Source organism: Carassius carassius, chromosome 40 (genome assembly GCF_963082965.1).
Source record: "Carassius carassius chromosome 40, fCarCar2.1, whole genome shotgun sequence".
In the NCBI taxonomy this organism is placed as follows: domain Eukaryota; kingdom Metazoa; phylum Chordata; class Actinopteri; order Cypriniformes; family Cyprinidae; genus Carassius; species Carassius carassius.
The window spans coordinates 29,282,265-29,296,537 of NC_081794.1; the positions used below are offsets into that span (position 1 = coordinate 29,282,265).

The 14,273-nt window shown below is 41.5% G+C and overlaps 2 protein-coding genes across 6 annotated transcripts in view; both read left to right on the plus strand.

The window, feature by feature from the left end:
- Window positions 1-14,273, plus strand: part of cpxm2 (carboxypeptidase X (M14 family), member 2) — a 268,101-nt gene that overhangs the window by 112,416 nt on the left and 141,412 nt on the right. The gene's annotated exons all lie outside the window — the stretch shown is intronic.
- Window positions 1-14,273, plus strand: part of LOC132122540 (filamin A-interacting protein 1-like) — a 46,889-nt gene that overhangs the window by 29,647 nt on the left and 2,969 nt on the right. For both annotated transcript variants that reach the window (XM_059532913.1, XM_059532914.1), the window contains exon 5: window positions 9,728-12,533. In XM_059532913.1, the coding sequence (XP_059388896.1) occupies window positions 9,728-12,533 (2,806 nt within the window). The remainder of the gene's footprint in view (window positions 1-9,727; window positions 12,534-14,273) is intronic.

Genomic DNA, 14,273 nt, shown 5'->3' on the forward strand with positions numbered 1-14,273 from the left:
GCTGATAATGAATCCAGCAGCAGAAATAGAGCGACCTGGTGCCTTTTTACAGAAGGAACTGAATGCTGGTGTGAGTAAAAATATCCTGCAGGATTCAGACGGATTCACACTCGCTGGTCTTCCTTTAGTGAGTTAAATAAAGCAGGACGAGGCTTCAGGTCAACTCAAATCTATTTATAGTGTTTCCAAACAGCTGATGTTAATGTTTATGATACCTTATTATCTTCATGTTTTAGTGTTACATTCATCCAACTAAAGCTGTATAGTTACATTTTAATTTTGCTGTATAGTATATTTCACTTTATATGAATGTGCTTGCAGGATACAGTTGGACACACATAATATAGTAATGTTTTATTCATTATTCGTTAATTAATTAGAGTCATTAGTTTGTTATTTGATGGTGTGAAGCAGAGATTCTCTTCTGCAGGGATATTATTGTTAACCAAAACTGAACTTTAAACTAAAACCATTACAAATCATTGTTGTTATATAAAATATAAGAACATTTAAAAAATATGAACATATTTTTAGCTAGTTGGCAAAATATAATTTCTAATTTTCTTTAAGTTCAACTTGATGAACTAAAATAAAACTAAAGCTGAAATAAAAACGAATAAGAACTACGGTTTATAGAATCTGTGTTGTTAAAAGCACTAGATAAATAAAGATGACCTGACTTTAATAACAATGACCAAAAAAAAAAAGCTAAGATTAAAATGGAAAGAAAAAATATAATAAAATCCATTTGAAAAATGTTATTTTAACTAACTTAAAACTACATTCAAAACCTTAATTTTTAATTCTAATCAACTTGGTTGAGCAAGGTGCTAGGTAGTTTTTTTTCTAATCAAGTTGAATTTGATCTAACTTCTGAAAAGTTGAAGTGGCTCTTGTTTGGATGTGTTGAACATCGGTTGTGCGGACAGGATCTGGTGTGTGTGTTCAGTGATCTTCTGTGAGGGAACGAATCAAACACTGCAGACGTGTTTACAGATGTGTGTCAGTGACTGTGAGCTCATTCGGCCCCGGGGCCTTCAGCGCATGATGTAATGTGATGACATATCTGTGATAGAGCGCTCAAAACCACACACACACACACTAAAGACTCACACACACACATGCTGTGGGGTTTTTTATGCATCATTTTTTTCTCCCTCACAAATGTGTGTGTGTTTCTCTGGAAAGAGCCGAGTGCCTTGTAAGGAGCATCGCTGGGCCGCAGAGGAATCTTCTGGAGTTTCCACAGATCTTCAGGAGATGCATCCATCATGTTTGTGTTTGCTTTAGTCTCGCTGCTCTTCTGACGCCCGCTTCCTGAGAAATTCATCAACGTGAAGTTTATGCTTCGAAGAAGACAGAACAAGTCAGAAGAAGAACCATGTTCTGTCCCCACTGGCAGGTAGTTGTTCTTCACTCTGATGGATTGGTATCTGGCATCTGTGCATCTCCAGTCAGTGTTTCTTCAGCCCATGTGTTCAGATGTCTGACAGTGTCAGGGTAGCATTCGGTTCCAGAAGAGGCATTGGAGGCTGCTCGTGTGCGGTTTGAGCTGAAACCAAGGGCTGACTGAGTTCTGTTGAGGCGAAGCTCACAGTGACATCTGTGCTTCTGTCCAGAGTCACTTACTTGCTTTTGATCGCCTCATGCATTGACTGGGAATCAAACTCTCATGTGCTTAATAGAAGCATTATTGCATGTCATTTATTAAAGGTATATTTTTGTTATGATCATGTTAACTTCTACAACACCAGTAATATAGCCTTTGCTGCTGATCAATAGGTGAGTCTCCAGCAGTCATGTTCTGGTGAATGGCTGTAGTTTGTGAGTTTATCTTTCCATGTGATTGCTGGATTTTCACAGACAAAATCAGACCGTCACAGAGTTTTACAGGCTTACAAGGTGAAAATCTCTTCTCGCTGTTGAGCAGAGTTCAGCTCAAAAGCCAAAGCACTGACACACAGGGACTTCTGCCTCACATCAGCGTCTCTGAGTATCACAGCCTTCTCAGGACTGTAGATTTGATACATGTGTAAGAAAGGCAAGAGAAAGACTACGAGTGTCATGTCTGCTGTGTTCCTCAGTGAAGGCCGGATGTGAGTCAAACACGTCAGAGATGAAAGCATCACAAACACTCTTCAGTCTGTGGATCGTAAGGTGTTTCAGACAGCAGATGAGTTTACTGAGGTTTAGATGATCTGTGAAGGATGAAAGACTCTGATTCTGATCTCAGATGAATCTCAGAACAGAGAAGCTTCTTGTTCTTCTGCGCTCAGGTCAAATCTCATCTCATTTCTCTTTCAGATTTCTCCCGTTATGATTAACGAAGCTTCTGTTCTTCATGTGTCAGACGAGCAGACATGATGTCACTGAGGGTTTGTTGGTATAATTATCAAGAAGCTGTCTGCTGTTTTTGAGCTGAAGAGCATTAAGCAGAGGAGGTGCATTTATCAGATTAGAGCCGGATGATGATGTAAGTTATTTCTTGTGACTATAAATAATCAAGCAGTTGAGATTTGCTATGTAGTGTACAACCCCAGTTCCAGAGAAGATGGGACATTTTAAAGATGAATTGACATCCATTATTCATTATAACACAGAGTGAGACGGTTTGGGATCTTCTGTCTGTAAGGAAACTCGTGTTCTGCTCATCAGCTGAAGGCCAGAGGAGATGATGTCATGTGTTCATTACCCATGAGTCCTGCAGAGCTGAACCTGAGAGCCAATCAGAACCAGGCAGCCTGAGGTCAAAGGTCACATATGTGTGTGTGTGTATTTATCTGGGAATGTCCTGTGTGATGTCTTGTGTCCAGTGTAAGTTTGATGTTAGTGGGGTTTGTGTTTGTGATTATAATGAACTCTAATCTATTTAAAAAATGATAGAATCTTTGACCAGATCCGATCAGACGGATCCGTTCACTGTGGATTCAGTTCCTCCGTTCCAGCTGTAAACAAACATTTGTGTTTCAAATTAGAAACTGAACAACACTGTACTGGAACGACAGGCAAAACAGCCAGCGGTGATATCACACACACACACACACACACACACACACACACACTCCTGCGCAGTGAGATCATCAGCTCATATGGGTTCAGTTATGATGTCATTATTCTCAGGTAATCAGCTGCAGGACACGAGAACCATATAAACATCTGACTGTTTCTTTACACACACACACACACACGGTCAGATTTACAATCAGAGGCTCAGGCCATCTCATGTGCTCCAGAAATGATAAACTTGGTTACTTGAGCCTGTTTGACTTTCCTCACGTTTTGATTGATTACGTCTCTGTGTTGGTATTACAAAACCACCAGTGTTTATGTGTGTTTTACTTGTTAACTGCAGCAGTCTGTTTTTTTCATGGTGAACATTTCGGTTGTACAGATGTTTAGAGAAATCTCAATATCTCATTCTGGTCTCTATGAAGTGATTTGTTTGTCAGGTCAAGCTAAATGTGTTTGTAATGCAGTTCATATGCTTTCAAAGTCATGCTGTTATGTCTCTAAGTGCTTTATCATAGCGCCGTTATATATGATGAAATATAAGAAAGGTATAAACGATCTCATGATAACTAGCTATTTTGTCGTTATTTTGTGTAGCAGATATATCAGTGCACACATCTGAGCATTCAGTGTAAGTAAATGGAAATAGCATCTGTTGTTAAATTGAAGGTCTCTAGCATTTTTACAAAACAGATGGTGAATTTAGATTTCATGCTGATATCATATGAATATTAGTCGGTTGTGTTCTAATCAAGAGTAAGCAATTCTCAAAAAGTATTAATGAAAAAACAGTTTAAAGTTGTGATTTTTCCCATTTAATCAGTCATTTGAGTGACGGTGTTAGAAGATATTGAAGATGGTTTGTGATTACTAAACGTATCAGTATAGAGACTGGACACATTACAGTAAGCATTACTATGTGGTGACGCCTGGTCTTACTGTGATTGTAAGTTAATCGGTTGTTGGTAAAGAGTTTAAACAGGAAGCTGCTAGAAAGTCACTTGATGGTGTTTAATGTTTGTGAGATGAAAGTGTTGTGATGGTTTGTTTCACTGAAGCTTCATCTGGAGATGTTGCATAAATCCAGCTCTCCTGACAGCAGATGTGAGCGTTGCGTCATCGTTTGCTGATCTTACACACATGTGGCTCACACACTCTCTCTCAGACACTCTGATTGTGATTCTAAATTAATGAATCTGTGTTGTTTGTGTGGAGGAATGAGGATGTTACACAAGCAGTGGACAATGTGTTTGTGTTGCCCTGAAACTTCTGCAATCAGAGCTGAGGCCATCAGATGACTTCCAGATGATAGTGTGAGTAAGAGTGAGTGTGTGTGTGTGTGTGTGTGTGAGAGAGTGTGCACAAGAGAGTGTGAGTGCATAAGTGTGTGAAAGAGTGAGTGTGTAAGAGAGTGTGTAAAATAGAGTGAGTGAATAAGTGTGTGAGACAGTCCGAGTGTGTGAGAGTGAGAGTGAGTGTGTGAGTGTGTAATTGTGTAAGAGAGTTCGAGTGTGTGTGAGAGAGTGAATGTGTAAAAGAGTATGAGTGCTTAAGTGTGCAAGAGAGTTCGAGTGTGTGTGTGCGAGTGTGTAAGTGTGTGCAAGAGTCAGATTGTTTGAGGGTGCGAGATAATTCAAGTGTGTAAGCGTGCGAGAGTGAGTGTGTAAGAGACTGTGCATGCATAAGTGTGCGAGAGTCTAAGTGTGTATGTAAATGAAAGTGAGGTGACATTCAGCCAAGTATGGTGACCCATATTCAGAATTCGTGCTCTGCATTTAACCCATCCAAAGGGCACACACACACACACACACACACACACACATACACACACACACACACATACACACACACACACACACAGCAGTGGACATCATTTATGCTGCGGCGCCGGGGAGCAGTGGGGGTTCGGTGTCTTGTTCAAGGGCACTTGAGTCATGGTATTGCTGGCCTGAGACTCGAACCCACAACCCTAGGGTTAGGAGTCAAACTCTCTAACCACTAGGCCATGACTTCCCACATGTGTGCGAGAGTCCAAGTGTAAGTGTGCACAAGAGAGTGAGTGTGTATAAGAGTGTGAGTGGTTGAGTGTGCGAGAGAGAGTGAATGTGTAAAAGAGTGTGAGTGCTCAAGAATGCAAGAGAGTGTGTGTGAGTGTGCAAGAGAGTCTGAGTGTGTGAGTGTGTAAGTGTGCCCAAGAGTCTGATTGTTTGATTGTGCGAGAGGGTGAGTGTGTATAAGAGTATGAGTGTTTAAGTGTGTGAGAGAGTGAGTGTGCGAGAAATCAGTGTAAGAGAGTGTGTGTGCATAAGTGTGTGAGAGAGTCTGAGTGTGTGAGTGTGGGAGAAAGTCAGAGTGTTTAAGTGTTAGAGAGAATGTGTAAGAGAGTGTACAGGCATAAGTGTGCACAAGAGTCCGAGTGTGTGAGTGTGCAAGTGTGGGAGAGAGTGTAAGTGTGCAAGAGAGTGTGTATGAGACTTAGTGCATGTGTGTAAGTGTGAGTGTGAGACATAGATCAAATGAAACCAAATTGATAAATGTGTGTGTGTTTGTGTGTACTGGTATTCCCTGCATTATAGGAACCAAATGTCCCTACAAGGACACAAACAAGGTTATAAATCACACAGAATGAAGTGTTTTGAGAATCTAAAAATGCCTGTAGTTTCGTGTGAGGGGTAGGTTTTGATGTAGGGTTACGAAATACAGTTTGTACAGTAAAAAAACAATTACAGCTATGGAATGAACCCACAATGATAGGAATACTCGTGTGTGTGAGAGTTTGTGTGTGTTCTTGAAGATATGGTTTATGAGGACACAAATGTGTATAATGACATGGGTATTACATCATAAACATGGTTTGTGAGGTCACTTATGAGCTGCCCATGTTCTTCTGATATTCATCTTATGTCTGGATTCAGATTCAGAAAGATTAAGTTGACTCGTTACAGACAGAAGGTTTAAAGTTCATGAGTTAATTTATGATTTAAAGAAATTTAATATTGACGCTCTTTTATTTCTTTCAAATAGTGTTAAAATTTGTGTTAAATTTGCACTTTCTGTATTTTCAAAACATTAAAACAATGTAGAAAACACTTTAGATCAACCAATCAGCAGGAATACGATTTAAACCAAATAAAATGATAGAACAGTATAGATTATATGCAGTTCTGTCCATTAAAATGAACACTTTACACTAAGGTCTCATTTGTTAAGATTAATGCCTTAGTTAACATGAGCTAACAATGAACAATGTATTTTTACATTAGTGATAAAACTCTGATGATGTTTATATTTTTTGTTAAATTATAAACTGTTAAAATCATGTTCCTTTTAGTTCACGTTGCATTGACTAAACATAACAGATACATTGGATCTAAAACATGCATTAGTAAGTGTTAAAATTAACGTTAACTGCAGAAGTATTTTTAATTGATTGGGTTAACTAAGGAAACCTTACTATAAAGTGCTAGCAAGAATTATGAAACAAGACTTAGGTAGCAACTAATTAACTTAACATTTTGGCTACATTTGATCTCTGTCTGTCACGCACGCACACACACACACACACACACACACACACACACGGATGTTTCTCTGTGTTTTGTAAATGTTAGTAAATTTTTCTCCCTTTGGGGTAATTAATGACTTCAAGTGAGGAAAACCAGAAGGAAATGTAATGCAAAGAAAGTTTCTCATCTCACACACACATGCGCTGCCTTCCAGAGCACTGACATACAGACTACAGATATTTAACACATTAATCACACACTCTGCCCTGTAACACACACACACACACACACATACATGCATGAGCTCATGGCTGTGAGAGGCTCCATATAAGGGCGTGCTGATGATGTCATGCTCTCATAGGCGTCTTCAGTCCGTCTCATTGTTGAGTTTCAGAGCATGGAATGTTCAGATCACTGACACACTGAACACCAGCCGCAGCGGCTCAGCAGCACTGACCAGGTACGACACACACACACACATGCATGCAGAAATTGATAATTTAAGGTAATTCAACTTTAAATGAGCTAGTGGATTGAAATCTTCAAATCTGATGTTGTTTAAAGTAGACATGAGCAGCTCTGAGTGAGTGTTGGGATGATGATGATCGTTCAGTCCATTGTTTCATGTCTTTATAAAGTTATAAAGGTGTTCACATGTTGGCAGAATCACTGCATGTTCCTCCATCCTGCAGATGATGGAGATGTTTGGTCTTAATTTCATGCCAGTCAATAGTAAATGAATAAAATGAGCAGATTTTGGAAAAGGACAAGGTTATAATTGTTATATGTTCCAGTTACGTACTGTCATTAGCGTCAGTCCTGTTATTAACTCGGCTTACATACAGTTATTATCTCCAGTACAGTTACTCTCCAGTGCAAGTATCTGTTGTTTCTAGAAAAGTCATTTCTGAACTTCACTGAACTGACTGACGTTTAGATGATGGACTCTGTCCTGTTTAATTCGTCACTGACGCGTTCTGTACACTTTTAAAGTATTTTTGCAAACTGCTTAGTCCTTTAATGCTTAATGTTTAATGTTTAGTTTGCTGTTTCTGAGCATTATGACTCGTATTAAACAGTGTACGAGCAGATCCGTGTCTGATCTGCTGCACTCTGCTGGACATGAGTCTCTTATCCTATAATGCTTTAAAGATGATTACTAAAAAGCTGTTTAATGATTGGCATTTAAAGGCAAAAATTCTGTTTGGTGAGAGCTCAGTGGCATACGTTTTTATGCATTTTCACATATATCACAGAAATGCACGAATGCCACGACACACAAAACATTCATAATGTTCACAATCGAAATCTAGTCGAGTGTTTCTCTCAGATCATCTTGAGATTTCACACACCCTTATTACTGACGTTTAAATCCTTCTCGCAGGCTTTTCCAACACTTTTTTTTTCCATGGCATAGGTTTTTCCTCACTTTTCTCTGTAAAATAAATCTGGGCTCTTGGGAGTGAGTCCAAGTCGATCGGGCGGTCCAAGGTTAAAACAGGGAAGGGAAGGAGCTTTTCTCTTTAATGGATGCTTCCTGATTTCCTGAGCTACTTTTAGGCTGTCATACGCTCACGCTGCTGCATTCTGATGTGCTCAGGATCCCTTTTGCTTTCCAATCAGCGCCATGTCTTCATACCGATCACATAGTTGTCTGTACACTGTTTAATCCAGAATCTGTGGTTAGAGGATTGAATAAATTAGAGTCCCAGAGCAAATGTGTTTACGTGATGACAGAAAACGTGTCATTTCCACCTGGGAGGCTGCTGGGAATCATAGGTTGTGTCTCATTTAACATATTTCTACTACAGTAAAGGTATATACTTCAGTGGTGGAAAAGTACAGTATGGCAGTATAGGACTAACTACCATGCCATCTTTATTGATACCATTGTCTTGAACTGTTTGTGTCCGCATCTAGCTAAATTCATTACTTCACTTTCAGTACACATGCATACTTTGAAATGCACTGGAAATAGTATAGTATCCAGGCATGTTTAGAATACTGTTTTCAGTGTGCTATATTTTAGAACACACATGCTGTGATCTTGCATACTGTTTAGGATGGTTAATATGTAAAATGTGATGCAGTGATTGCATAAACCTATCATGGTGTTGAATCACAAAGAAATGTAGCATCAGGAGTTTATGAGGTTGTTCAGATTGCTAAAAATAAAATAAAAAAGCAAAGGTTTGGGAGTATGATTTTGGATCACTACAACATTTGTGAGCAATTATTACAACAGAGTTTCAGTTTTACACACTTCAGCTTTTGCCTTTTTTTGGGCCATTTTCTTCTGTTAATGGAGAACCACAAATGCTTAATGAAGTCCCAATGCAAGAGGAACACCACAGGTATTGCTTTAGGACTGCCGGCTGAATGCTTTATGAATGTTCTGTAAACCAGTGCAGTAATCTCATCAAACACAGTGGTGCTTTGGTTCATGTTCAGTACGACACTGCACTGTAATTATAATACTGTATTCTTAGAATACAATTTTCATTTAAATTTGATCTCTCTTATTTTATTTTCATCTTCTGAATATTTTCCATTACCTTTCAATGGCTGAAGCCACGTATGAGTGACACACACATGGAAGCATGCAGACACACTTCTGGATGAGGTGGTTTCATACGCCTTGTACTGCTGACATCATCCTTGTCCACTGCTGGTTAGGAGCCTCTGAAAGAGGTTTTGTTTACATAGCCAGTAATGGCCTTTGGAGGAGGGGGAATTCCTTAAAATATAAAACCACAGAGGGAAGGTGGTGGTGTTCATGGGTGTGGGGGGAGAGACAGAGGAACCCCCTTATTAAGAGACTTTTTCCATTTCCACTCTAATGTGCCTTATATTAATGTAGTGCAGATTGGCAGCTGTGTCCTGTAGTCAAAACACCCTCCACCGCTGGCAGCATTTGGGAGCAGGGAAACTCATGCCAGCCACCATGACCCCGCTTTCTGCCTCAATTTGTACCTCTGGAACACACACTGCCCCACTTTTAGTCAATGGGTTTTAATTTCCTCCATATTTCCTCATATGGCATGAACAAACGTAGACATGAAGGTCCCCAGTTGAATACCAGTTTAGTTAACTTTCACTTTAAGCCCAAATGTTTCTAAAGGCTATTAAAAAAAATTACAACAAATGTCATGTTTTGAGAATTCCCAGGTCTCAAATTAACAGGCTTTCCATTTGTTCTTATCTCTTTCCAGACTGAAACAGCTCATTGATCAGGAAAAGACATACCAGGAGAGAAAGGAGGAAGAGAACAATAAAAAAGTCACAAATTTGAAGGACGAGCTGACCAAGCTAAATTCTTTTGCCCTACTAGTGGTTGACGAACAGCAGCGGCTCGCAGAGGAGCTGACCCAACAAACAACGAAGGTCCAGGAACTCCAGAATACTGCCATTCAAGCCCAAGAGGAGCTGAGCTCCACCCAAACCCGGCTGCAAGAAGAGGAGAACAAAGTCCTTCGCTTGGAGGAGGAGTTACGCAACCAGGCCTGCCATTTCCACCAAGAACAGGAAGCCATGACTGCCAAACTGACCAATGAAGATGCCCAGAACAGACAGCTGCGGCAGAAGCTCTCCGCCCTCAGCCGACAGTTAGATGAGCTGGAAGAAACCAACAAGACCCTGCACAGAGCGGAGGAAGAACTGCAGGAGCTGCGGGATAAAATGAGCCGAGGGGAGTGCGGCAGCTCCAGCCTAGTATCAGAGGTGGAGGAGTTGAGGAAACGAGTGCTCGAAATGGAGGGAAAGGATGAGGAGCTGATCAAGATGGAGGACATGTGCAGGGACCTCAACAGAAAGCTGGAGAAGGAGTCGAGTCAGAGCTGTAGCTTGAAAGCAGAGGTGGACAAGTTGAATCACAGAATCATGGACCTTGAAAAGCTAGAAGACGCCTTTGGGAAGAGTAAGCAGGAGTGCAATTCACTGAAAAGCAACCTAGAGAAAGAGCGGACCATGACTAAACACATGTCCAATGAACTAGATGTGCTGAGAGTCAGAATCAAAGAGCTTGAAGCTACCGAGGTTCATTTGGAGAAGACGGAGCTTGCGCTGAAAGAGGATCTGACAAAACTGAAAACACTGACTGTCATGCTGGTGGATGAGAGAAAAGCCATGGCCGAAAAGTTAAAGCTGATGGAGGAAAAAGTGCAAAACAGCACTGGCAAACTGCAGGCAGAACAAGACAAAGTCAACACTGTCACTGAAAAACTGATCGAAGAGAGCAAGAGAGCTCTGCGGTCAAAGGCCGAACTGGAGGAGAAGATGTGTATTGCGACTAGGGAGAGGGACGAGCTCAAAGCTAGGCTGAAAGTAGAAGAAGAGAAAAACAGTGACCTTCAGTCCAAGGTCAGCATGATGAAAAAGAGGCTTCAGTCACTGGAAGCAGTGGAAAGAGAATTATTGAGGAACAAGGCCAAAGAGGAGCACACAAAGAGCCCAGTTCCTTACCACTACCAACAAGAAGACAACAAAGTGAAAGATTTGACCCAGGAAGTGGAACGCCTCAGGAGGAAGTTAAAGGAGATGAAGGCGGTTGAGGGTGATCTATTGAAAACTGAAGATGAGTTTGAATCCCTGGAAAAGAGATATTCCAATGAACAGGAACGAGCAAAAGCCTTGATGGAGCAGCTGGAGATCTCCAGGAAGGAACTGTCCAAGTTCCAGTTGGCTGAGAAAGAGGAATCCAACCAAGAACATATACTGTATAAACGTCTGAAAGAGGAAGAGGCCAAATCCAGCCATCTCACTAGAGAGGTCGAAGCCCTCAAAGAGAAGATCCATGAGTACATGGGCACAGAGGAATCCATCTGCCGATTGAACACAGACCACACGACCCTACAGAGAAAACTCACCCAGCAAGAGGTCAGGAACAAAGAGCTGGCCAGAGAGATGGAGACCCTTACACGAGAACTCGAGAGATACCGCCGCTTCAGTAAGAGTCTAAGGCCGGGCATGAACGGAAGACGTTTCTCAGATCTCCAAGTCTCCACAAAGGAGGTGCAGACGGATCCAACAGAGAGCCTGTCCCCAAATTACAAGAACCTTGTACCAATGGAACGCGCCCTGGTCAACGGCAAGCTATATATGGAGAGCGATCCGGAGGATGAGGTTAATTACAATGAGATCAACCTCACAAAATGCAGCCCATCACACATGAACAATGTCAACAATCTTAACAACAACATGAGAAGAGTCAGAGGCCCTTTTCTTAAGACTAGAGAAATCCAGCATCCAATAAATGGCACGACTCAACCGAGACAGAACGGTAATCACGTTCAACAGGGAGACCTGTTCCTTGCACACAGTCCTGGACAACCCCTCCATATCAAAGTGACCCCTGACCACGGGCACAACATGGCAACTCTTGAGATCACGAGTCCCACCACAGAGAACGCCCAGTCCTATACAAGCACAGCGGTCATCCCGACAAGTGGCGCTCCTCCAAAACAGCGCATTACGATCCTCCAGAACTCACCAATCTCACCTTCCAACAAGCCCAAGGGTTCTCCTCCTCCTCCAGAGAGTCCATGCAGCCCAGGCACGCCTGATCGCTCCATGTCGCCGCTCACCATGGCAGCCTATTCGCAAACTCTAGCTTCGGAGTCCTGCGGATCAGTGAGCCCGGACCGAGCCATGTCGCCCATTCAGATTGTGTCCGTTACCACCGGAAGCCCTGACCGGTTGGAGCCGATAGAGCTTGTGGGAGGTCATACGGTTTTCCGCGTGAGCCCAGAAAGGCAGAACAGCTGGCAACTGCAGAGGTCCAACAGCTCAGGTCCGAATGTCATTACTACTGACGACAATAAAATCCATATTCACTTAGGGAGCCCCTACATTCAAGCTGTAAACACCACAGCCAAATCCATCCCATATTACTCCCTCGGGCCGGAGCAAAGGATTCCTGTGCTAACCAGTGGCACTCCAGCCAAAGGCAACAACAAAATCACAAGCAGCATTGTGATAAAGCCCACATCCAGTCCAATCTCACGACCCTCACAAATTACAGTAAGTAATATCTGTGACTGACCCAGACTTACTAGTGTTTGATTAGTGACCCTCCCCTGATCTCCTCAGTCTTCGACCCCTGGCACCATGATCCTCTCCAGACCCTCAAATCTGACCACAGTAGCGGCTAACCAATGCAACTGTAGTGTCTGCTGTTGGTTTGATTCTGTTTTATTAATACTGAGATGTTTATGTGCATGAAATGTTAAATGAAAGCAGAGAAAACGACACATAACGAGAACACGAGCATTTATGCTTTTTCACTTCACTTTGAGGTTAAGTGCACTTACTGTTTTTGCTAGATAGGAAATTATCCTGTGCCATTAAAGTTCACTGATTGATGTACAATTGTATTTTTGGTTTATTTTCTATTTTCCACTCACATTTTATGTTGGGTTTCTGTTTTTTTTTTCTGTTAATAATTAAAATGAGAATGTTAACAATGGCCGAATTTATATTTTTTGATGAGATACACATGCACATTGGAGCAGAGAGATGTTTATGATTGCATGATTAAACAAAACAAAAACTGAACAGAAAACATTTAACCACTAATAAGGTAAATTAACCAAGTCGGCTCATATAATGAGCAGAGTTGTGAGGGAAAACCTTACATCAGGTAAGAATAGGTTGAGAACGTGTCTGCATGAGTTCAGTTTATTGTCTGATGTCATATTTACTGGCCCGGTCCAAAACACCACCGTCATCCGCTCTCACTGAGAGAATCTACAGTCTTTTCTTATGATATCATGGAAATGCATGGCCGCTCGCTGCTGCATGAGATTTGACCCCAAAAAACAACAACATTAAAGCTCTGCAGTGCATAGAAAGTTAAAGCATTAACTTGATGAGTTTGCATGCACTGGCCATAAAAGATGACAAGTTTTTTTGGCAGTAGCATATTATCAAAGAAACACAGTAACATAACAGCATGGCATAGATACATTCTCTTTAATGAATCGGCTCACACACACACACACACAGTGAGGGAGCACTCGTGTACATTGACTATATCAAGCGTTAAATTGTTTCAGGCTGGAATATGTGCCGTCTGGAGTGTGTATCCTCTGGGTTTCTGGTTAAACAAACTGCTGTTTATGGAGGGCTCGGGAACAGCTGTGATTATGAAGCGAGACGATGTCTCATCAGCCCTGTTAGTGAATCACATTCAAACACACACGCACTCGTTTATCTTGAATCGATGCAGTATGTGCACTAGAGATGACGTGAACCTCGTTACCAAGATGGGACTGAAGGAATCATTTAGAGGTGCTTTTCATGTGATCTGATGATGTCTGATAATATATTTATACACAGAACTAACCAGACAAGAGCAATTACCAATTAAAAGTTAAACCAGCGCAGGGTGATGTACTGGCCTCAGAGTTGGTTTAGGTGAGTTTTCATCTGACAAGTGTGCAAAAGCCTTCAGAAACCACCAAACCTAAGCGTGCTAAGACCAATAAACCAGCTTAAGCTTTTGTTAATGTTTACGAAACTCATCGTAACAGGCAAGCGTTAAACAATAAAAATATTCCTGCGAGTACCTTCAGCAGAACTCTATTGTTTGGAGGCGGTTCTCTCAGCGGTCCTCTGAAGCCCAAACAAAAGCCTTGTTTAGTTTCTATGGTGACAGCAGCTGCAGCCGTTCGTCTCTGGAAGCTCCTGCTCCTACCACACTTTTAATTAGCGGTCATCATGTCATTACGTGCCCTCTGACTCGAGCCGCATGGGTTTCTG